The sequence below is a fragment of the Astyanax mexicanus genome, chromosome 1, assembly GCF_023375975.1.
Source record: "Astyanax mexicanus isolate ESR-SI-001 chromosome 1, AstMex3_surface, whole genome shotgun sequence".
NCBI lineage: Eukaryota > Metazoa > Chordata > Actinopteri > Characiformes > Acestrorhamphidae > Astyanax > Astyanax mexicanus.
The window spans coordinates 107403796-107428693 of NC_064408.1; the positions used below are offsets into that span (position 1 = coordinate 107403796).

At 37.4% G+C, this 24898-nt stretch overlaps 1 protein-coding gene across 2 annotated transcripts in view; it reads right to left on the reverse strand.

The window, feature by feature from the left end:
• Positions 1–24898, reverse strand: part of ofcc1 (orofacial cleft 1 candidate 1) — a 168284-nt gene that overhangs the window by 42766 nt on the left and 100620 nt on the right. For both annotated transcript variants that reach the window (XM_022680172.2, XM_022680169.2), the window contains exons 18-20: positions 20901–21153; positions 19845–20008; positions 7228–7387 (exon numbers count right to left, since the gene is read on the reverse strand). In XM_022680172.2, the coding sequence (XP_022535893.2) occupies positions 7228–7387; positions 19845–20008; positions 20901–21153 (577 nt within the window). The remainder of the gene's footprint in view (positions 1–7227; positions 7388–19844; positions 20009–20900; positions 21154–24898) is intronic.

A 24898-nucleotide genomic window follows, 5' to 3' on the forward strand; every position in this document is an offset into this window, starting at 1 on the left:
CTCAAAAGGTCAAAATCAGAGAATAAAATAAAACACAGATAAATAAATAGATATTCTACACACAAAATGTGCTTTAATTTGATTTTAAATACCAAAGGCCTACTTAAACACAGTGCTGAACTCCTAACCAACACCAACACTTCATCCGTGTTATCTTTCTTCAGCAGTAAGAAGTTAATAGGACAGTGCAATATCTTAAACTAGGAGCAATAACGCTGATCACATGGCCTGGAAGAATCTCAGCCATATTATAAAGTTAATTAAAGAGTAAAAAATCAGATTATGTTTTATGATCACCCTGTGAAAATTACACGTTCAATGATAATAACAGCAGGCCATTTGCGGATCTTTTTTTTATTGTTTTAATGCTCCGGGGAAACAACTAGCATTAACACTTTACTACTATTAGGTCATTAGGCATCCTGTTTGTTGTTTATCTGTACAGCATAACTACGGCAATAAAGCTCCGCTCTACGCTGCCAGGTGGTTTAAAACAGTGACCTCAGGTGATGTGGGAGTTTGAAATTGTTTTTTTTTCCCTCTGTGCGATGGTATGGTATGGTAGGTGAATGGCCTCCACAAGCATATGTGATTCTTCATCTCTCTCTCTCTCTCTCTCTCTCTCTCTCTCTTTCGTAAATATCTACATAAAAACATATGAGCATTTTCATTTAAACATGGACAATAAACCACAGAATTTAGAAAACATATACAGCTCTGGAAAAAAATAAGAGACCACTTAAAAATGATGAGTTTCTTTGATTTTACCAAATTGAAAAGCTCTGGAATATAATCAAGAGGAAGATGGATGATCACAAACCATCAAACCAAGCTAAACTGCTTGATTTTTTGCACGAGGAGTGGCGTAAATTTATCCAAAAGCAGTGTGTAAGACTAGTGGAGAAGATGCATATCCCCTGTGATTAAAAAACAGGGTTTACACACTACTTTTTCCACCAATACCACCAAAAATCTAAACTCTTAAAACTTGTTTTTTTTTTTGCATTATTTGAAGTCTGAAAGCTCTGCATCTTTTTCTCATTTTCTGCAAATAAATGCTGTAAATGACAATATTTTATTTGGAATTTGAAATGTCTGTAGTTTATAGAATAAAACAACAATGTTCATTTTACTCAAACATATATCTATAAATCAGAGAAATTGACTAAGAAACTTAAGTGGTCTCTTCATTTTTTTCCAGAGCTTTATAATTAAGAATTAAGAATAAGAAAAAAGCTGGACAAGCTGAGAAAATGAGAATAGAAATATTCAAGATTTTGCTCTATTCTAGGTAAATATTCAAATATATGCAAATTTCAAGCACTGACTCTATTAAGTCCTTCGTACAAATGGGTCAAATGTTTTTTTAGACATTTTAGTCTCTTCTATTCAGACAACTCTCAAATGGTTTTATCAACCCTTTATCTTTACCTTTTCCACTTTTAACAGCAGCCTTTCTTGCACTCTGTCACCTTGTACTTATTTTAATATAAACATATACATTTACATGCCAATTTTAATGGAGCACAAACCAACATCATGTCCCGTGACATCTGTCACATCCCATGGAAGCCACGTCCCATTAAATGCTGCACTGTCCTATGGCATATGTGTGTGTGTTGAGCCTCCTGCATTAATGTGGACGTGGGTGTGATTTCTGTCTGAATGCACTGCACTGTCCACTGTGGGTGGTAATTCCTTCTATGTCTATGACATATTCCCCATACACACATGGATGGAGGAATGATTAATACCTGCAGAAGTTGTGAATTAGCATGTCCCATCCACCCGACACCCATTATCAGATCTTACTCCAACTCTGATCATTTACGCTCAACTTTATTATGAACACAATGGCTGATGTTGAACCACACTTACAAGATAGCACCTCACAATGCCAATTATGATGTGGGGGACTTTGCATACTGATCATACATAGCATTTTTAACTAGTGGCCTCATACAGCTAAATGCAGCTTTTTACGTACCGATATACTTCTTTATAAAGTATGTATTATATTTTATATTGATCTCATTTAGTTTAAAAATGACTGTATAGTATATAGTATAGTATTATATACAATCCAAGCTATATTTCAGTAAACAATGGAACCTAACAACACAGACAACTCCACAGCTTCAAACTCTTTCCTATCAAATTTGGTTCAGCTCATTTAATTGATAACATGTATTAATGACTAATTTATTAATTTATGCATTAGTAAATAGTGCAGTTCCTGCAGAAACTCATACTGTAATGCAGCTCAGAAATATGGCTGTGTTATAGGTGTTGGATGCTAAGGTTCTGCTAGGTGGTTTCACGGGTGTTGCGATCACAAAGTAGTTTGTTACTAATGTGTTGCTATGGTTTAGGAGTCTGTTGCTAATGTGTTTCTAGGTGGTTCCTGGGGTGTTACTATGGTTTAGAAGTCTGTTGCTAATGTGTTTCTTGGAGGTCCCTAATTTGTTGCTATGTTGTATGTGCCTGTTGCTAATGTGTTACTAGGTGATTTCTAATGTGTTGCTATGATGTAGTCTGTTGCTTATGTGTTTCTAAGTGGTTCCTAAAGTGTTGCTATGATATAGGAGTCTGTTGCTAATGTGTTACTAGGTGATTTCTAATGTGTTGCTATGGTATTGGAGTCTGTTGCTAATGTGTTCCTAGGTGGATCCTAAGATGTCGCTATAACATAGGAGTCTCTTCCTAAGGTGTTCCAATGTGGTTCTTGAAGTGTCGCTATGATATAGGAGTATGTTGCTAAGGTGTTCCAATGTGGTTCTTGAAGTGTTGCTATGGTATAGGAGTCTGTTGCTAATGTGTTAATAGATGGTTCCTGAGGTGTTGATAGAAATATGTTGCTAATGTATCCCTAAGTGGTTCTTAAAGTGTTGCTATGATATATGAGTCTGTTGCTAATGTGTTACTAGGTGAATGCTAAGGTGTTACTATGGTTTAGGAGTCACTTATTAAGGTGTTGCTATGGTATAGGAGTCTGTTGCTAATGTGTTACTAGGTGAATGCTAAGGTGTTGCTATGGTTTAGGAGTCACTTATTAAGGTGTTGCTATGGTATAGGAGTCTGTTGCTAAGAGGATCATAAGGTGTTGCTGTGATATAGGAGTCTGTTACTAATGTGTTCCTATGTAGTTCCTTATTTGGTGCTATGATATAGGAGTATGCTGCCTATGTGTTCCTAGTTGGTTCCTAAGGTGTTGCTATGGTTTAGGAGTATGTTCCTTATGTGTACCTAGGTGGTTCCTAATTTGGTGCTATGGTATAGGAATATGTTGCTTGTGTGATCCTAGGTGGTTTCTAAAGTGTTGCTATGGTTTAGGAGACACTTGCTAAGGTGTTTCTAGGTGATTCCTAAGGTGTTGCTATGATATAGGAATCTGTTGCTGATATGTTCCAAGGTGGTTCCTAATTAGTTGCTATGCTATAGGAGCCTGATGCTAATGTTTTCTTAGGTGGTTCCTAAAGTGTTACTATGGTATAGTAGTATGTTGCTAAGGTGTTCCTGTGTGGTTCCTAAGGTTTTGTTATGGTATATAAGTCTTTTGCTAATGTGTTCCTACGTGGTTTCTAATGTTTTGCTATGGTATAGGAGTCTGTTGCTTATGCGATCCTAGGTGGTTTCTAAAGTGTTGCTATGGTTTAGGAGACACTTGCTAAGGTGTTGCTAGGTGGTTCTAAGGTGTTGCTATGGTTTAGGAGTCTCTTGCTAATGTGTTCCTACATGGTTCCTAATTTATTGCTATGTATAGGAGCCTGTTGCTAATGTATTCCTTGGTGGTTCCTAAGGTAATTCTATGATATAGGAGTGTGTTGCTAATGTGTTCTTAGGTGGTTCCTAAGGTTTTGCTATGGTTTAGGAGTATCTCGCTAAGACGTTGATAGGTGGTTACTAGTTTAAGTGTTGTTATGGTTTAGGAGTCTCTTGCTAAGGTGTTGCTATGATATAGGAGCCTGTTGCTAAGGTCCTGCTTGGTGGTTTCTATGGTGTTGCTATGAAATATATATATTAGGGTGTCTATCATATACTTCTGCAGAGAATATGCCAAAAAATTCCCATAGGTGTGCATTGTTATGTGTCTGTAAACTTTTGAACCAAAAATGTAAAACTTCTTTACAGGTCACATTTTTCGAGCTATGCTAGCAAACAATAGAAATATAGTAGGGGTGCCCAATCATAACAGGTGGAAACATAATAATCAAGCTAAAAATAATGAAAAAAAAAATTGAAGATCAGTGTTGTGTATTGCTTACAATATGATGACAAAAGTAATGGGATAGTGGAATGTAAGTACATCATTAAGTACCCATACCTGTAAAATCAGAGTACATTCCTTAATCCACTGGGTCATGTGTAGTGGGAATATATCTTTGAACTAACGTGCTAATGATCGTGACTGGTGGTATCTGGCTAAAATTGTCCGCGCAAAATCAAATCCACTTACCCACACCTACACATAATCCCACACAATACTCTTCTTTCCTATGACTTTTGCATGACAGCATATATGCTTACACACTATACATTAAGTTTAATGTAAACCTAAACCATCAATTTGATTTATTTAACAGATCTGTATCTTCTTTTGCTCTAGGGTTAATGATCGCATCTGTTTCAAATCCAAATCACTTTGAAATACACTTTTTTTAAAAGTTGTGAAGTGTCCCGTAGCTCGGCTCCTGTACCTGTAAGAGTATTGTTTAGCTCACTTTCTCCTTCCTTCCCCTTTTCTTTGCTAATGAAAGCCTCATGGCCCCTTGTTATTAAAATTGTGCCTCTCTCTCCTATATTAATTGGGTCCATAATAAGGAACGCGTTGGATTCATTATTTAATTGCGAGGGCACGTTTGGAATACAGTTTCTGAAATGTATTTTTAATGAAAACTACTACATCCTGACCTAATCATATCAACCTTCTCCTATCTAATTAAGGATGCAAAAAATCATTAGAGTTGCAAAATATTAGTTTCAGCTTTGTCTCGCTGCTCCCTCCCCTCCGCGCACACGTTCTTTTTTTTTTTTTTCTCCCTTCCACGGTGATGATAAATAGTTAATGAGGTAAAAATGACAAAAAATTTGCATGTAGGCAAATTAGTTTAATAGGGATATGCCTTTGCTGAGTTAGGAAAGTGACCCTTTTTTGCAGAGAGAAATTGCTATAATAATTATGAAATAATGGCCCGGGCCGTCTTATTTAAATGAAAAATCGCCTGGCTGAATAATGTTAAAAATAGTGAAATGCAATAACCCTAAATTTTCATCATGCTGGCAAATGTGTTTAATGCGTTATCATTTTATCAGTTCAATAAAGGCAAATTAGGGGCAATATGAGGAAAGCAGTGATTGTTGTAATTCCAGAAGAGTGCTGAGCAGAGACTGAAGGCTGTGGAGGGGAGAGGGAAGAAGACGGGAGAAGCTATCGGCTAAATGAAAGTCTCCACAGACCAGGCATTCCAATGTTCACCCAATAAACCAATCTAATTAGGGCTTACCTCAGATACCAGTGTTAGGCCCTAATGTTCATCACTCTGACTAGAGGCTCGGAGAAATCCAAGAAAGAGAAACAGAAAGGACAGAAAAATAAAGAAAAGTAAGCAGGTATTTCCATTTTTGTGTAGCTAAAAACTTCCCTTATTACAGAGACCTTTTAAAGTGTGTGTACATCCGTGTGTATGTTGAAATATGATCTCCACACAAGATGATCTTCTTCTTGAAGAAAGATGAATGATCTTTCTGCAGTAAAATCTTTGGAAATTGGTTTCCATAGACTAATCAATTGCTCACTGAGATCCTGTTTGGCTAATTATCTCCCGCTAATTAAACTGAGACTAAAGACCTCTGAGATGAATTTGTAGCTTTCTGAAATGTAACTAAAGAAATTGAATCATTTAGAATACTCCCAATTTCATTTGAGTTATTTTGAGTTATGCAGTGCAGATCTCTAATCTGCGTTCCATCTTAAATCCCGTGTCCATAAATCATTATCTGCAATATTATTAAAAGTTCCAAATAAAACAGAATGTGTTAAAATGTCTTTTCTTTGTTACAGAAAATATTAAATGTTTAATCTTCCTCTTATGTTTTAAACTGTTAAAGGGGAAAGTATTTAACATAATTTTCAGCTTAAAACCTTAAAGGAACCTTAAAATAACTGTATAATAAATGTTAGCAAAAATAAATATATTACCCAACAATAAAATCACTGAATATTACATAGTGTGGAGAGAAGGCTACAGTGCATCAGGAAAAGGTAACATGAAATGAACATACCTGTTGATAAAAACTGCACATTGTACCTTTAACCTTAACATAGAATAGAAAATGATACATTTAATGTGTTTATAGAATGTATGTGATGTATGCTTATATTACACAAAAACACAATGTTCCGATCAGTTTGACCTAGTAGTAAAAAAAAAAAAAAAAGCAGAAGACAATAAATAAATACTAATTGTGAATTATTATAGATGAACTGTAATCTTGTGAGAAAACACAAAATACTGATTATATTACTTGAGTATATTTTTTTATGGAGAAAATAATAAAAAATGTTTGATATGAAAAGTAAAAAAGGTCATTTATACCACACTCAAAGCCAATGTTTATTTCTTAATTTAAAAAAATTATTGTGAATTATCATGGATCATGTTAAATGATAATCTGTAAGGGGTGAAAATATTATTAACACAATATATAGATATTATTTTTATACTAATTTAGCTAAACATAATTTTTACTACTTTTGGATTGTTCAAAATGAACAAATACAAGTTGGTCTGTGATCATTACTGCCATTGATTATTATTTTTGAGCATAACAAAAGGGTTAAGAGACTGTAATATCCAGCTTGATGACCGTATTCAAAACCCAATTACAAAAAAAGAGAGAAAAAGTCAAATTTGGCAAGCTCCATCAATGACTTTCTTCCTAGCATATTCTAGTAGGCATGTCATGAGCTATCAGGCAGCAATCTGGAGATTTAACAGAAGCAATCTAATGGATTAATATCAGGCCATTTGGCTAGACTTTCACAATCAAACATTAATCCAACAAAGCGCTCAGAGCTTAAGACGAGCGCTAGGACACTTAGCAGTCATTTTACTGAAGCAGCGGATAAAACCCGGCCTGTGTTCTTGACAGGCATGCTAACAGAATAAAGATAAGAGTGAAACTGAAGCAGGCAAAGCTAGGCCTGAGCCTGATCAGTGCACACACCTTCCGCCTCTCTCCGTTGAAGCCTCTCCACTGCTCCGCCTTCTTTACGATGTAACTGAGCTCCTGATTGGACACTTCCAGGTCGTGTGGAATGAAAAACACTCCCTCTGGACTGTGTAGGCGATGGTACACATCGAGCATTCTGCCGTCATTATGGAGTCTGGAAAGAAAGTGGTAGTTGACAGTTAAGGTTTTTATACCTACTAATTATACACTTACTCTCAATTGAGCCATAAAATACTAAGCACTCGCTTAATCTATTGCAGCTCCACAATGTACCACAATGTTCTCCATAATGTTCCAAACACTTTATAAATGAGCGCAGTGCACATTGTGTTTTGGAAGGTTTGGCAGGGGTTTGGGTTTGGTCTGTGTTTTGGAAGGTTTGGCAAGGCTACCGCAAGAACACGGATGACTTGTAGATGGGTGTAAATCTTAAGCCTCATACGGAGTCACTTTAATTATGAAGAGAAACAACTGAATGTATCATTGAAGCTCAAATTTACCATGATTTATAAAGATTTAATATAAAAAAAGACCCACAAAGTCTAGAGTGCAGAGGAACTCACTTAATTACACAGTAAGGAAAAATAAACAGACACCAATACTGAACTAGATACAATAATGACAACTATTTAAGCTATATTAAGCTATTTTCCAGAGCTTGGCCTCCCAGAGTCAATAAAATTTGTATATATATTTTTTTTTTTTCGCAGACTGAAGGTTGCCTTGTATTAGCTTCTTGCAGTTTAGCAAGATGGTCAGGGTGTATCCAAATTGTACACTGCTAATTTGTAGTATATAACATAAAAACAAAGTTCAAAGTTGAGTATATTCAAATATACAAGGTACATACTTCAGATTGTTTGATTTATAAGCTTTTACCGTATTTTTCACACAAAAAGGCGCACTTAAATTCCTCTAATCTTCATAAAAATCCGGTGCACCTTATGTATGCGTTTTACCAGTCAGGTTGTAAGGAGCAGTAAAGCCATCCCGCTGAAGTGCAGAGTTATACAGGAGTTTCAGTTTAGTTCTCCAGCACAGAGACTGGAGCACTATTAGCATTAGCCACTAACTGTGCTAAGCGCTAACTCTTTTGTTGCTCAGAGTTGAGTATTACTGGCTTGTAGCCTGCTGCTACCTACAGCCAGCACTGTTAGAGCAGTATTAGTATTAGCTGCTAACCGTGCTAAGTGCTAGCTCTTTTCTTGCTCAGAGGTGAGTATTATCGGCCCCGGCTAGTACTGCTGGAGCAGTATTAGCATTAGCCAGTGACCGTGCTAAGCGCTAGCTCTACTGTTGCTCAGAGGTGAGTACCCTGGCTAGCACTATTGCTTAGCTGCTAATACCTGGAAATCTAAGCTTTCTGTAAATAAACGGAAGAGCTTTACTTACCCAAATAAACACTGTTCAGGAGAGAAATTTGTGTAGAATAACATCCAGTGCTCAATTGACTTTAAGGTTTAGTTTATTTGTCTTAGCTTAGCTAAATTAAAAGGAAAACATGGTGACACCCCTGTTCCTTACTAGTGTCGCATAATGTGCCTTACAGTCCAGTGGACCTTATGTATGGACATTTATTGATAATGCGGTGCACCATATACTGCAAAAAATATGGTACCTGTATATGGTAAACCAAAACAATGCTATATGAAACAGAAAGGGAGAAGCTACTCAAGTGTGGAAAATTAAGCAAGAAGTAACCAAGAAAATGCACCAGGAGCTAATAATTAGCTTAATCGGTTAATGACGCTAATAGCAACATGCTAACATCACAATAATTCATTATCTCCTGTTAGTAGGAAATTGATTAGGATGTAGTATGTGTATAATATTGTGTGTACTAACCTGTTAATCCCACAATATTCACAATATCAGTTTAGACTGTACTATATTTGTAATATATACAATTTTGTGGACAGTCCTTCTAATGAATGAATTCAGCTACTCAAAGTTCTACCCACTGCTAACACAAAGTGTGTAGTCCGTGTAGAGATGTACTACCTACCTATTGACACCATACGTAATACCAGAGGGGAAGCTAGAGTATAAAGCACCCCCAGTATTGAGCTGTGGAGCAGCAAAACTGTATTCTCTGAAATTAAACACATTGAGGATGAATTAGGGAGTTTATAGTCCACTATGCACTATTGTATGTTCTCTTTTTAAATAACCTGGATTTTGGAAAACAAAACAAAGCAAAAAAAAAACTCACCCAAAGATGCTACCACCCCCACGTTTCACATTAGTTTGTTGTGGAATAGAAAATGTTAGTTGTGGTTAGGTGGCATAAAAAATGGGCTTATATGGCACAAACTCTGACCAACGTGTTAAAATGTTTTATTTATGTAATAACCTCTTTCTGACAATTTATAAATAACTGTAAAAATTCCAGTTGTAGCCGTACTGCAACTTTCTTGCATGTAGATGTTAAAATAAATTAATTAATTATATCACAGTGCTGCAACTCTGTTCTTACAACAGATCAGTTTTTGCTATATTTAATCTATTAAATGGTCAAATAATTGACTAATTAAACAGCTGGGCCTTTTGCAGTTCATTCACATATTAACCAAATTTCATCAGTGTGTGAAACAATTAAATGTACAGAAGCCAATTCTCTTTATAGAGGACTTCTGGTTGAAGTAAAAACCCTAAACTTTTTGAATTTGTTTATTGCTGACAGCTCAACTTAGTTTTAGGATGCAACAGACCATCTTCAACATGTTGGTCAACTTGTCTAAAACCCACCCACCAAAAAAAAAAAAAAAAAAAACAGAATTCACTTCACCTTTAAAGACGTCCCCAAAAGACTTACAGAGAAAGGTATGCTTTGTTGAGTTTGAGTTACTACAGGCCGGACCAAACAGCTATTGATTCGAGTCTCAAGGTGGCAGTGCATCAGACATCTCCCTCTCTAACTCATGAATCAACCAGCCGTACCATACGAAACAAAAAGAGGAAGAAAAAAAAAAAAAGAAAAAAAAGACAACTTGGCTTCTCGTCAAAACTCTCTGACCTCCGACCTTGACAAAGGGATTTGCTGCAGTCAAAGGGTAATCAGGACTCAAATAAAGCTCACATGACACAAAGACTTGCACCATGCGAGAGCTTTGTGCAGAGAAGAGCTCTCCGTCCCGGCGGGGGAAAAGAATCGAGTGATGTCTGCTTGGGTATCGTATGCAAAACATGACCTCAGCTCATCTGAATAACTCACACTTGCCACTCAAACATAGCTGGGTGCAGTCCACTGACAGGCCTGAGCTTTTATATAGAGCCGATCGAAGAGAAGACTCTTTCACTTCACTCCGCTATCTTTAGACATGATTCATAGACAACTGAGGAGCTAAAGAAAAGGCAAAGATCAATGGAATTATCATAGAAATATGTACATTTATATATATATATATATATATATATATATATATATATATATATATATATATATATAATACACACTGACTTTGATGCTAGGCCTCTTTAAAGCATAATGCAAACATGTACGCCCAAGATATATCAAACGCTTATTGAACCCTGTTTAAAATAACCTGATCATTGCTGGTATAGTCATAAATGCACATAATACACTGCAGGAGCCTCATTCATGCATTGATGCAATGCTAATCTCTGGTAACTAATGCTAACTCACATTTGAACCACTTTAAGACATTTAAGGCATTTACGACATTTATCCAGAGTGACTTAAAAGGTTATTTCTAACACAGAGGTGGGTGAATGTATTAATGTGTTAATAGTCTTACCCAAGGATTCTTATTGGTGTAACACAGCATTCAGTCACCCAGGCTGGGAATTGAACCCTAGTCTCCCACATAATGTGGTAGCTCATGAGCAGGGGTGGTGTTATTTACCGCACCACACCGACCACCTCATATAAAAGGGTTCAGCAGGAACCGAATTGATTGAAGTGTTACCTCATGGGATGGCTTGGGAAAATCCTCATCTATATAAAATGTGAGGTGCTATCTTATGAGTGAGGTTTAACAATGGGCAGCATGCTCATAGGATGATAACATGAATTATCAGAGTTGGAATAAGACCTGACAGTGAGTGTGATGAATAGGTTATTCCATTTATGACATTATGTGGGTATATTTCCCACAGTTGACATCACAGTGGGTGGTAATGATTGTGACCAGCTGTGTCTGGCTAGAACTGTCCATTCCTAGTGATGTTTGTGAACAACCCATAGCCCTAACTAACTAATAAGGGTCTGATAGACCTGTAAACAATCAGCGTAAGCAAAAGAGAGCTTTCTAGGTCTAAATTTTGCATGGTGACTCTTTTTTGTTTATCAAAAAAAAAAACTGTCTGTTTATATTTTGAACAATACACAGTACCAGTCAAAAGTTTGAACACATCTCTTCACAATCAATGAGTTTTCTTTCTTTGTATGATTAAAATTATACAGGAACACTAAGAATTATTTTGTAAATAAAACTAGAAAAAACAGAATATTATTAGATGTTTAGATAGTTAGATTATTGTAAGCACCATGTTTTTCTAAGCTTTGAGGACAGATCTGCACATTCTTGGTATTTTAATCTGAGGTAGAGTCACCTGGAATAGTTTTCTCAGTGTCTAGAAGGAGTTCTTGGAGGTGCTGAATAATAGTTGCTGTTTTTCTTTTAATGCTGTGAAGCTCCAGCTCATCCCAAATCACCATCTCAGTTGATCAAGTTTAGATCAGGGGATTGTGGAGGATAAACACTTTTTACTGTTAGCTACATAATTTCATACATGTCCCTTATTTGTTTTAATATTTTTTATATTATTATACAATGTAGAAAAGTCATTTAATAAAAAGATTAATAAAACATTGAATGAGAGGGTGTGTTCAGACTTTTAATTGGTACTGGGGTATGTTTTATTTGAAATCTGTATTTTAAAAATGTGTTCATCATTACTACTTAATATAGTCAAAGTACTTGAGGTGCCCATATTTGGCATGCCACTACAGAACACATGCACACATGTACAAATCAATATTTGGCAGAATAACCCTGGTTTTTAATCACAGTTTTCATGCATCTTGGCATGTTCTCCTCCACTAGTCTTACATACTGCTTTTGTATAACTTTATGCCACTCCTGGTGCAAAAATTCAAGCAGTTCAGCTTGGTTTGATGGCTTGTGATCATCCATCTTCCTCTTGATTATATTATAGAGTTTTTTAAATTTGTAAAGTCAAAGAAACTCATCATTTTTAAGTGGTCTCTTTTTTTTTCCAAAGCTGTATATAAAGTCTGGCTATATGGACATAATCCTATTTAACTCTTTAAGGCACACAAAGAGATATACTGATTTGCTAATACGAACAAATAAATCAGCATTAATTAAAGCAGATTTAGGTTATAGTCATTTAAGTTTCAGGTCAAAGGTCATTTCTAAAGTGTTTTTCTGGGTAAACCCTGTGCCGAAAGAGGTGTTTTACTATATTACTTACGTTTTTTATTTTAAACATGGTAGCAAACTAAAAGGTTTTTCTTGAGTGCCTTTCAGGTTGGTTTATTTGCACAAAATATCCTCAAATAAGTACCTAAAATGTCCAGTGGGCTGCTGAAATCATCCATGTTAGCAGGGCCAGACCTAAATTAGAAGAAAACTACATGTTTAACCATCCCCATAAACCATAAAATATTAAGAAGGAAATTGTAAAGTTTCTTACAGTGATCACCATGACTTTAAGGGTTAAACAGAGCAAGCAACTAAAGCTGCTTAATCCTTGCAGAAATTAAGTCTTTTTAACCCCGTCATCTTCACCTTTTGATTATTTTAACAGAAGAACTCTCATCACAAGTATCCCACTGCATCCCACTGAATATAAGAGTGTACTTCATGGGAAATAATGATAAAAATATGTGTATTTTCTTCTCAGGGAGTGAATCAGGGCCTGCTAAAATGTAATTAAAAAAATGGATAGTGCTTCATTCTATCTATACATGCAGCCTCGGGCAGTATTTTAGAAATAGGTCAGCCGTTGTGTCTGTCTCTCTGCTGGCAGCCAATCAGATCGTACAAAATCACGAACCAGGCTGGGCCCTGCACAGGCCGCTGGCCTACATTTAGAGCCCGCCTCCAGTCCCGGCCCCGCCCCCACCCCCAGCCTTGCCTCACACCCGCTAAGCCTGCGAGTCCCTTCACCCGGAACGGGCTCCTGCCACTCGCTGTGACTCGCCGGCGTTATCAGGAGATAGAGGCAGATTGGATTGTTGTGACGGAGGACAGAAGCCCGTTCTCTCTGTGATTAATGTAAAGTTAGGATGAATGCAGTGCTGTGTGCTCCTTACTGTGTGTGTACTGAGCATTTTATACAAAACAAGGAGAGACAGGGGAAAAACTGATGATGCTGGAGCTTTCTGAAGCCCAGAGCACACCAACCTAACATTTCCCAACAAACACAAGCGCTGCACCAGCGTGTTATTATAGGATGCTCTTAAGAATGTTCTACCATGTTTGCACTGGTTAATTTAGCTTGTCAGCTCTATTTTCGTACGTTCTGCAGAACTCTCCGAAATTACTGGCACGTTTGGAGAAGACGGATGTAGAAAGGCTTGTTGTTGTTCTGCTTTGCTCAAATGCTGACAACATAACAGGAGTCTATCACAAAAAATATATATTTAGATTTTTATAAACATTATAAAGCATTAATAGCCTCTTATTGCTGAGTTAAGAGTAGTTTTTATAATGCTGGATGCAGTCAAAATATGTATTGTTTTTACAAAAGAACCTTACAAAAATGTATACTTTCATTGGAAGTCTATGCAAAAAGACTTTATTCCAAGTCAAAATAGAGCATTTCTATTGGTCGCTTCATTAAAACATCTTATACTACTGTATATAAAAGATTTTTTCTGACAATGATAATATGAAAAAAATCAAGATAATGGACCAAAACAAAATATTTTAACAATAACTTTCATTGCTGCCTTTTTTTCTGTAACCTTGCCATGTGGAGATTTAGGGCCCTATTGTACACCCCGCACAAGGCGTGTTGTGACGTTATTTGCTATCTTACACCCCGTCAACAATCTATTTTTACATCTTGCACCCTCACCGTCAATAGTGTCTACACTGATGAGCGTGGTGGTCTGAAATGAAGGTGGCGGTGGAAAACACTGGTGCTCCACAGACTGAAATAAACCTAGACAACAGTCAGTCGTTAGAGTCCATTCCTATAAGTGCGCCATAAGATCAGAGCACACCTGGCTCTTAAAGGGAATGGCAAGTGACACACTGATTGGTTTATTTCACGTCACACCCAAAACACCCATGATTGATAAAAATAATTAGCATGTGCCTTTTCCACATTTCGAGCTGAGAAAGGCATATTTTTTGTGCCTTCATGATACCAAAGACACACCGACAAGCCCTAAATCCAGCTGCATGATTCGCAATTGACTGGTGCGCTATGGATCACTAAAATAGACCCTAGTAATATTTTTTACACTGACATGCCAAATATATATTGATTTTTACCAAATTAAAAACCTCTGAAATATAATCAAGAGGAAGATGGATGATCACAAACCATCAGGCTGAACTGCTTGAATTTTTGCACCAGGAGTGGCATAAAGTTATCCAAAAGCAGTGTGTAAGACTGGTGGAGGAGAACATGCCAAAATGCATTAAAACTGTGATTAAAAAACAGGGTTATTCCACCAAATATTGATTTCTGAACTCTTAAAACTTTATGACTATGAACTGGTTTTCTTTGCATTGTTTGAGGTCTGAAAGCTCTGCATATTTTTTGTTATTTCTCATTTTCTGCAAATAAATGCTCTAAAAAACAATATTTGTATTTTGAATTTGGGAGAAATGTCGTCGGTAGAAATATGCATATGAACAGACAAGCAACTCCATTAATTTCGTATTCAAAGGAGAAGACCCAAACACATATCTCACAGGGTTCTTTAGCTTCCATGGGACCTGGCAAAAGTCATGGGATATAATACTAATCCCTAACGTCCCATAAACCTGACTGTTTGGTTGCATGCCAGTGGGTTTAGGCCAGACGACTGAGGTGGCCAGTGCAAAAGCTTGATTCTGTGGTCAGTGGGATTCAACTGGTTTAGTAGTACTGAACTTAAATTTATGCTTTCACTGTGGTTTTTGAAGAAACAACCGCAATCCAGTCTCGGCAGCCAAATTTGGACCTAAATCTCCTGGTGTTTGTCCACCATGCTGTGTATCCTCAGTACAATCCCACGGCCTTCAGAGTGAAAAACAGGCCACAGCGTCGCAGATTCATTGCCACACTTCACAGCGGGGGTCAGTTTTTTTTCTTTGTGTGACCCTGATTCTTTTTAGACCAAACTCAGGGACTCATGCCACTGTGGCTCTACCTAATTGTAGTTCTCTAGACTGTGAAACCTCAGGATGCAACCGATGTTCGACCAATGATCCCTGGAGGAAAGTTAGCCTCTCTAATCATCCGTCTCATAGGCTGGAAGTGGAGATTTCCAGTGGTGAAGGATTTTTTTTTTTTATAGCCAATGTCTGATTTATGAAGGTCAGTAGCTTGTTGATGGGTAAAGTGCATCATATTTGTGCCAATTCATAAGATTTTACTTATTTATAATATTACCTTTAGGGGGTGCCAATAATTGTGTCATGTGTCATGAATCCACATGTTAATATATGTTAGTATTTTATTGATTTTAGCATGTAAATATAATAAATGTGTTACTTTGTTTGGGGGTGAAAAAGCTCAGATGTGGTTTTACAAACCTATTTACCACCATGATATTTTACCTGAGAATAAAACAAACTGGCTTTTTTTATATTATAATGTGCTTGTGGACAAATAAGCTCTGTTCTGTTCTGGCTGTTTTATGTGGAATAACATAGTTTTGTTTGTTACCACTGCATTTTATGATTTGAATGAGAAGTATGAGAATGAGACATTAGGCCTTGCATGGAAATCCACTAATCAAATGAATCATAGGCTATTTGGTAATACTTAGGTTTCTATAAAATAACAATGACGGTAGAAAAACATCTCTGAAAGGTGAATCTTTCATAGGTCTAGAGTCTCTGTTAATTGGCAAAATGATGTGTAGTTCCATCTATCACCATATATTTAAGTTACAAAAAAGCTCATTTAAATGTTATCCTGGTTTACACTTAGGAATTATGTGATTTTCTGTAGAACCTTTCTAATGTATTTCTCTCATACTTCACTCTCTGCAAATGTTTTATCTGGTGTGGTATTATCAAAACTAAATTTAAACATTTACCATTTAAATACCATTTAAAACTTATTTCTTGCATTTAATTGTCAATGTGAGTTGATTTTCTTGCAGGGGGTTAAACTATAGCTATAGAACAGAAAGAGCTGTGGTATGGTTCTGTGATTTTAATATAAAATCTGTGAATTCAGTGAATGAATTAAACTTTACTTCTGGTCCCTTCAGGTTGATTAAGGATTTTGGACATTTTGGGCAGTTCTATTACCACCATCACCTCTAGCCTCTAAAGCACAGATTTGGGTTGGAAACTTGACAATGTGACATTTTGGTTTCATACCTATAATTCATTGGTAAAACTCTGATTATTTTTGTGTTTTAATTTTATATTAATTAACGCTATAATAAAGTGTTTCCAGCTACTCGTGTTAATGTTGCACAAAGTCTTTTAGATGTGGACTATACAACAATAACAATAACCAACAATAAAACTGCTTTTTAATATTTAAAGAACAAGTTTTGAATAAAGCCAACATAAATAAAACACCTCCATTGTTCACCCTGTTTTACACTATTCTTAGCTGACATGTCACACAAAGGCAACCGCCTGTTTCAGCTACACTGAACAAACAAGCTTGTCAGACTTTTCACCAAGTCCCTTGTATGCCTGCATGTTTAAAAACTACCTTAGAAATCAGTTACAAAAAAAACTGTTAACATTTAATTTCCTTAATGTTTTATCAATGTAGGCTGCACATTGGAATTGTTTAATTGTATTTATATAAAATGAATGAAAATTCTAAAGGAGGCATCTAAAGAACACTATTTACCAGGTAAATAAAGACTTAAACTGCAGTATTGCTGTACTATAAAAGCACTCTTTCACAGACGTACAGTATACACCTGCACAGTCACACACCCACAAACATAGACACATAAACACACACACACACACCCACACACACAAACTAAATAACTAACCCCAGAGAAGGTGATTTAATTTCATCATCTTAATGTCATTTTTCAGGCTGTCCCTCCGCTCATCAGTAATCTCATGAGACGATTAAATCAAAGTGCATTACATCAACACGGAGCTGTCAGACACTGGCACCAGACGAAAAGGTCTCGATAAGGCCTATTTATGATGCTTATGAGCTCATGGACAGGACACCAGTGTTTCACCTCATTGGCAGGATATCCCTTAAGGGTCTTGTGGCCAAAAATACCCAGCCGAAGTATCCGATCATGGGGAAGACTCGACACTGCCTGGCCTGGTGCGCTGTGACACTTTGCAGCCACCAGGAAGGTCAGGCAAAAAAACTCTCAAGTTGACAGGAAAGTACAGAGAGAGAGAGAGAGAGAGAGAGAGAGAGAGAGAGAGAGAGAGAGAGAGAGAGAGAGAGAGACAGAGAGAGTCACTTTGTGTCTGGCAGAAGAGCGGTTCCAAAGGCCAGGTCAGAATATGGAATAAGAATAAGTGCATCTGAACTAAATCAAAACTGAATCAGATTTGTTTCCTGTACATTTATAGATAACAGCACCAACCCCACTGTTCCAGATTAGTGGTGTAGTTTAATAGGTAAGAATATAGCCAGTTCTGTTATAGACAGGCAATTAGTGGTTATAGTGTAATTAAGAAATAATATGTAATATTGTGATTAAACCTCAGTTCCATTATCTGTGTTTATTGAAAGATTTTGAGTTAAAGAGGATGAGAAAATACGATCAGTTTGGTTATAAAAACTTAAAATAGTAAGTTAAAATAGTTTCATAGCTGCTTTGTTTGTAGCTGTGCTGTTTGGCTTGTAAGCGCTGCATCGTTGCTAGGTTACCTGTATGTGGCGGAAGAATACATGGAGAGTTTCAGATACAGTGCATTACCGGCTGATAATGTCACCTATAGAACACTTTTAGCCAATCACACTGCAGGGTCAGAACTTACTGTGGTATAATTGGTAATAACATTATCAGCAGACTAGGGTTCAATTCTCCAGTAAGACACCTGGATGATGTAGTGTAACAGTTTATAATATTGTAATAGGCCATCCCCTCAGGCATGCTGAAGTCTGAATCCAATGCCAGGCAACTGGTTGGTATAGTGTAATGTAATATGTAAAAGCACCACTGTGTCACACTGGAGTTCAATTCCATAGCAAGGCAACAGGTTGGTATAGTGTAATATGTAACAACACCACCATCCTTAGACACCATTCCTTAGGCAACTGGCTGGAGTAGAGCTGTTGTGTAAAGGTAACAACACCATCATACCTGTGGCATACTGGGGTTCAATTCCCCAGCCAGGCAAAAACACCACCCTATAAAAATAGTCTTTGTATCTACATTAACCTACCTGTGTAACATGATTAATACTTGAAGGACCATGTGATCAGTGTGATTCCTCTAAATGCCCAATAATCAATGTTTTATGGGTCAAGTTTATGTGTTATTAGTATTGGAAAGGCTGATGTTGTAAATGCATTAATCAAATAATACATTGTGCAGTCCTTCTCTGTAACATTACCATATGTTTTCGCACTATAAGGTGCATCAGATTATATAGTGCACTATCAATGAATGTATATTTTCTGGTCTGTTTTCATACATAAGGCACACTGGATTATAAGGGACATTTTAAGCGACACTAGTCGCTAAGGAACTTAAGTTAAGTAAAGATAAGCTAAGTAAACAAAACTGTAGTTCTTAAAAAAAATTAGCTCTAGATGTTAATCTACAAAGATTTCTCTCCTGTTTATTTGGGTGAGTAAAGCGCTTCCGTTTATTTACAGGAAGCTTAGATTCCTGAATTTCTCCAGCACTAAGGTCGGGTGCAGCATTAGCATTAGCATCTAACAGCCTGACAGAGCTACACTGAGAAACCCTGACTGCTCCGGTAAGCCAGGGCGATATTAGCTAGTGGTTCGTCCTGCATGGCTTGTTTTAATACTGTAAATGCGCGGGCTACAGTCCAATGCACTACCGTCTGAATGAAGAAAAAGCTAGCGTGGTTAGCGGCTAATACTACTGCTGCTCCAGCTGTGCTGTCCAGGGTTAGCAGCAGGCTACAGGCCAATAATACTCACCTCTGAATGGCTCAAGAGCTAGAGCTTAGCACAGTTTGCGGGTAATGCTACTTCAAACCCAGATGTTGGAAACACTTCACTGAAACTCCTGTATAGCGCTGCACTTTGGCAAAGTGGCTTTACTGCTTCTTACAACCTGACTGGTAAAATTCCGACATAAGGCGCACCAGATTATAAGGCGCACTGATGATTATTGGGGAAATTAAATGATTTTAAGAGTGCCTTATTGTGCCAAAAATATGGTACTTAAAAAGTCTGTTATAATCACTATAATCAAACTTTCCTATTTGATTCTATTTATCTCCTGAACTGGGGTGATTCTCACTTACCTGAAGAAGTACACATACAGCACGGTGAAGGACAGGATGAATAGAACTGTGTAGAGGAAGAGTGTGATGATGATGCCCGCTGTACCCGACTGTTCTGTTCGATGGAAGTGCCAGTAAAGCTTGGCAGCATCAGCCACTGGAGTTTCTGCACTGTAGGACAGACGCTGGAAACAGAGACACAGAGTCAAACGTTACTGAACTGCTGTGAAATAAAAACTAACAGGTGTCTCAATACCATACAGTGTATATAATTTGGTCTAGCTCACCTCCTTGCTTTCATTGGCATTAAATATTTAATATACAGCTCTGGAAACAAATAAGAGACCACTTCAGTTTCTGAATCAGTTTCTCTGATTTTGCTATTTATAGATTTATTTTTGAGTAAAATAAACATTGTTCTTTTATTCAATAAATTACAAACAACATTTCTCCCAAATCCAAAATAAAAGTATTGTCATTTAGAGAATGTATTTGCAGAATATGGCCTAAATAATGCAAAGAAAACAAGTTCATATTGATAAAGTTTTAAGAGATCAGAAATCAATGTTTGGTGAATAACCCTGGTTTTTAATCACAGCTTTCATGCCTCTTGGCATGTTCTCCTCCACCAGTCTTACACACTGCTTTTGGGTAACTTTATGCCACTTCTGGTGCAAACATGTAAGCAGTTCAGCTTGGTTTGATGGCTTGTGATCTTCCATCTTCCTCCTGATTATATTCCAGAGGTTTTCAATTTGGTGAAATCAAAGAAACTCATAATGTTTTAAGTGGTCTCTTATGTTTTTCCAGATCTGTATGTGTTGTACTGTACTAATGGGGGCACTGATGTTCAATGATATTAAGTGATAAAAATACAATGTTTAATCGATATTAAAAATGATTTAATAATTACCAGGTTATTATTACAGTAATTCTGTAGCTCCCTTTAACGTTGACGACAACGCAGACCCCCTTTGTCTCCGCATTTTCATTTTTTATTTCTAAAGTGACTTTGCCACAATAATGCAAACTTCTATTTACAGTGGCGAAGTGTCCACGTTATTTTAAGTGACTTACCCCCAGGACCGCGTCCACAGCAAAGACCGCCAGGGGGTCCAGCACTGTCCACGCTCCCACAGCCATGATCAGCTTTGACAGGAAGGAGGGCGTTGAGCCAAACGCTAGCTGACAGACCCATCTGATCAGAAGCAGCAAAAACGTAGCTGCGTTCAAGGTCAAGGGCCCCAGCAGCACCAGCAGCGTCTCCTCCAGGGTGCGCAGCAGAGAGCTCTGATACACCAGATCCACTGTGTGGGCATGGAACTGGAATCTAGGGATGGATGGAGAGAGAGAGAAAGAAAGAGAGAGAGAGATGCTTGTTACTGTCTCTTTAGGCTATATTTGTATAATAAGCCATTTCTACCATTTCAGACATGTACTATATGTTTACACACTGTACATACTGTGGGAGTTAGACTGAAATAAGTTGCCCACTGAATTAATCTGAATTAAATGCACACATTCTCGCATTGGCAATAGTAAGAAATTACTAATCATTTAAAGCGTATGACATAATATTTGCATTTTTGCTTTTTTCTACCTTTTGAAAAAAAAAAAAAATGAATCTGCCAGTTGTTCTTTAGAAAAAAATGCCAAAAGTAATAAAAATAATATACTAAATTTTATACTAAGTTTACACATTTAAACCAAAACTTAAGGGTTTTTATTGTTCATCTCCTGTAAAATTTTAGTGATTTATATATTTGTTATCAATACATCAGATTAGTCCATATTTATGAATCATACTTTTTTATGAAATATACTTTTTTTTATCATGGCCTTAAAAGCAAAGTGAACTAATGTAGCAAATGTTAATCATAATCATAAATTAGGAGTACAGGCCTATTTTTCTCTTTATGTGTAGTGTGATGCTGCATTCATAACTTGTCACCGTCCCAAAAAAAAAAAAAAAAAAAAAGAATTAATAACAATGTTAATCTGTTGGCAAAAAATCAAGGGGAAAACCCATAATCCAGAAGTCAGAGGTATATGTATTACAAAATCTTATAGGATGTTATCCAGTGCATGTTACTCAACAGCATACTGATGTGATTTCAGTGTGATGGCCTCTTAGCTCTCTGAGTCTCTCAGAGTCTCTGTTCATTAATTCCCTTTAGCTGATGTGAGTGAAACCACACCACTCCCCATTACACCTGTGCCAGCCCATTGGTCTTCCTCTGAGTGACCAGTCTCACACATCCAGCACAGCTCCTGTCTCACAGAATGATCTGTAGAAAATGTATATGCTGATGAACTGTGTACACATCACTGCATTAAAGCTGTGCTGGGCTGTAAACCCTGCTTGTGCTGCTGATCTAAAGCCTTATATTATTCCCCTTACATCGACATTTTTATACTTCATATATGTGCATGTTTCAATGCTGGAGTGTTGTTTATATGATGTTAACAACCTATGATTATTTCAGTACAGTGGAGAAATTCAGCAGGAACATATTTGTGTTTGTAAACAGAAGAAGAATTAGTATTACTGAATTTCAATGTGTGTACAGTATAGGTATATTTCTCTTAATACTAATGCAGATAACAGATGCTCATGACGGCTTGAAAATTAGGAGGTTTGGTACATATATTTTCAAGAGTGTCACCATGTTTTACTTTTATTCTACACAGATTTCACAGCTTGAAAACTGTTTATTTGGGTGAGTAAAGCACTTCTGTTTATTTACAGTAAGCTTAGATTTACAGTATTTTAGTATGGTTAACAGCAGCGCTAGCCACAGTTAGCAGCAGCTCTAGCCATGGTTAGCAGCGCTTAGCACTAGTAAACGCTGCCCGACAGCGCTACACTGAGGAACCATGAGTGTTTCGGTAACCCAGGGTGCTATCAACAAGGTTTGCCTAATGTAGCTTGATTTAACAAGGTAAGCGCACAGGCTACAGTGTGATATACTCACCTCTGAACAACAAAAGAGCTAGCATTGCGGTTAGCGGCTAATGCTAATACTACTCCATCCCCGGAGCTGGAGAAACTTCACTGAAACTACTTTATAACACCGTATTTCAGTGGAGTGGCTTTACTGCTCCTTACAACCTGACTGCTAAAATTCATACATAAGGCACACTGAAAATGTTTGGGGAAATTATAGGATTTTAAATGGGATTTATAGTGTGAAAATTTGATAATATTATGAAGAAAACATATGGAATAAACAAATAAGTTTATGTTTTATATATGTTTTATATTTTAAAATCTTCAAAATAGGCAAAAATGTTGAAAATGATGAAACTGGATCTCATCAGGACCGCCCCAGGAAAGGAAGACCAAGAGTTTCCACTATTAATCATAAGGACAGGATAAGTACATCCGAGTTACCAGCCTCAGAAAACACAAGTTAACAGCACTGCAGAAGGTTTGTCCAAACGTTTGACTGATACTGCATATATACACCCAAACCTCCAAACTTCCCATGTACAGAATTACGGTTGTCATGAATCGGTTGTGCCACAATCAAAATAAATATATATTCATCCAAGCCTTTGTACCTCTAACCATAAAAGAATGTACTGTATATAGACACAAAGCTTTAAAAATAAACATATTTTTACAATAAACATATATTTATTTATATTTCTAGATGCATAAGCATACTTATTGCTCTTAAATGTGCTTAGAGGCCTAAGATTTATGCATAATATTGTTCACATAATTACTGAATGCATTACACTGTACTGCACTCTAGTTAGTGTGTTTTTACATTACATTACATTACATTACATTTGGCAGACGCTTTTGTCCAGAGCGACTTACAATAGTCAAGTACAATGTAAAATAAGTTTAAAGGAAAAACATCTTTGGATAGGGATAAAAGGAGGTCAAGGGGAATAATAGGATAGAGGAGTGAAGGAGAGGAAGAAGGAAATGAGGTTAGAAGTAGTTAGTGTGTTAGAGGTGTTAGGAGAGTAAGTGCTCTTTGAAGAGCTCTGTCTTCAGGAGTTTCTTAAAGATAGCGAGAGATTCTCCTGATCTGGTAGTGGAAGGTAGTTTGTTCCACCATTGGGGAACTCTGTATGAGAACAGTCTGGATTGCTTTGTGTGAATGTTTGGCAAAGCGAGGCGACGTTCATTGGAGGAGCGCAGCGGCCGGGAGGTAGCGTAAGCCTTCAGGAGCGAGTGCAGGTAGGAAGGAGCCTGTTCTGTCATCACCTTGTAGGCGATTGTAAGAGTTTTGACTGGTAGCCAATGGAGCTCAATGAGCAGCGGGGTGACATGTGCCCGTTTTGGCTGGTTGAAGACCAGACGTGCTGCTGCGTTCTGGATCATCTGGAGTGGTTTTAGATTGATAGATAGATAGATACTTTATTGATCCCGAAGGAAATTTAGCACATTTACTACACAGGCCGGGAGGCCAGTTAGCAGGGCATTGCAGTAGTCGAGGCGTGAGATGACGACCGCTTGCACCAGGAGTTGGGTGGCCTGTTGCGTCAGGAACGGTCTAATTTTTCGGATGTTATAGAGCGCAAAGCGGCAGGACCGAGCAACTGAGGCCACATGGTGCCTATATCTATATCTTGGTGTCTATATCTAAGGAAATGAAGCACTTTTACACAATATTAACAGAGAGGGGACACAGTATGGTGGTGGTGATATTTAGAGTGTAGAGGTTCAGTGTGTATTCCTGCTCTTAGAGCTGGTGTGTGGTAAGAGGCAGGAGTGGGTAATTTTGGAGATGGTGTGTATTTTGCAAGCTCGCTGGGGGCAGCGATATATATGTGTGGGGCAGAGGGAGGGAGAGGCCGCTAATGACTGCAGGGTGTGTGAACGTGTTGGAGCTTTCTGTGTGTCTGCATGTGTGTGTGTGTGTGTGTATATATTTATGTGTGTGTGTGTGTGCTGTCAGTTTGCAGTTGATCTCTGACCGCCACCGTGGTCACTCCAGCCCCGTGGAGAAGCGCTGGAAGGAGACGATGGGATGGACATGTGGAACTTGTCATCTGCCACTGACCCCTCGCTGTTTTTTGCTGGATTTTGTCCCCCTCCATCCCTCCTTCTTTCC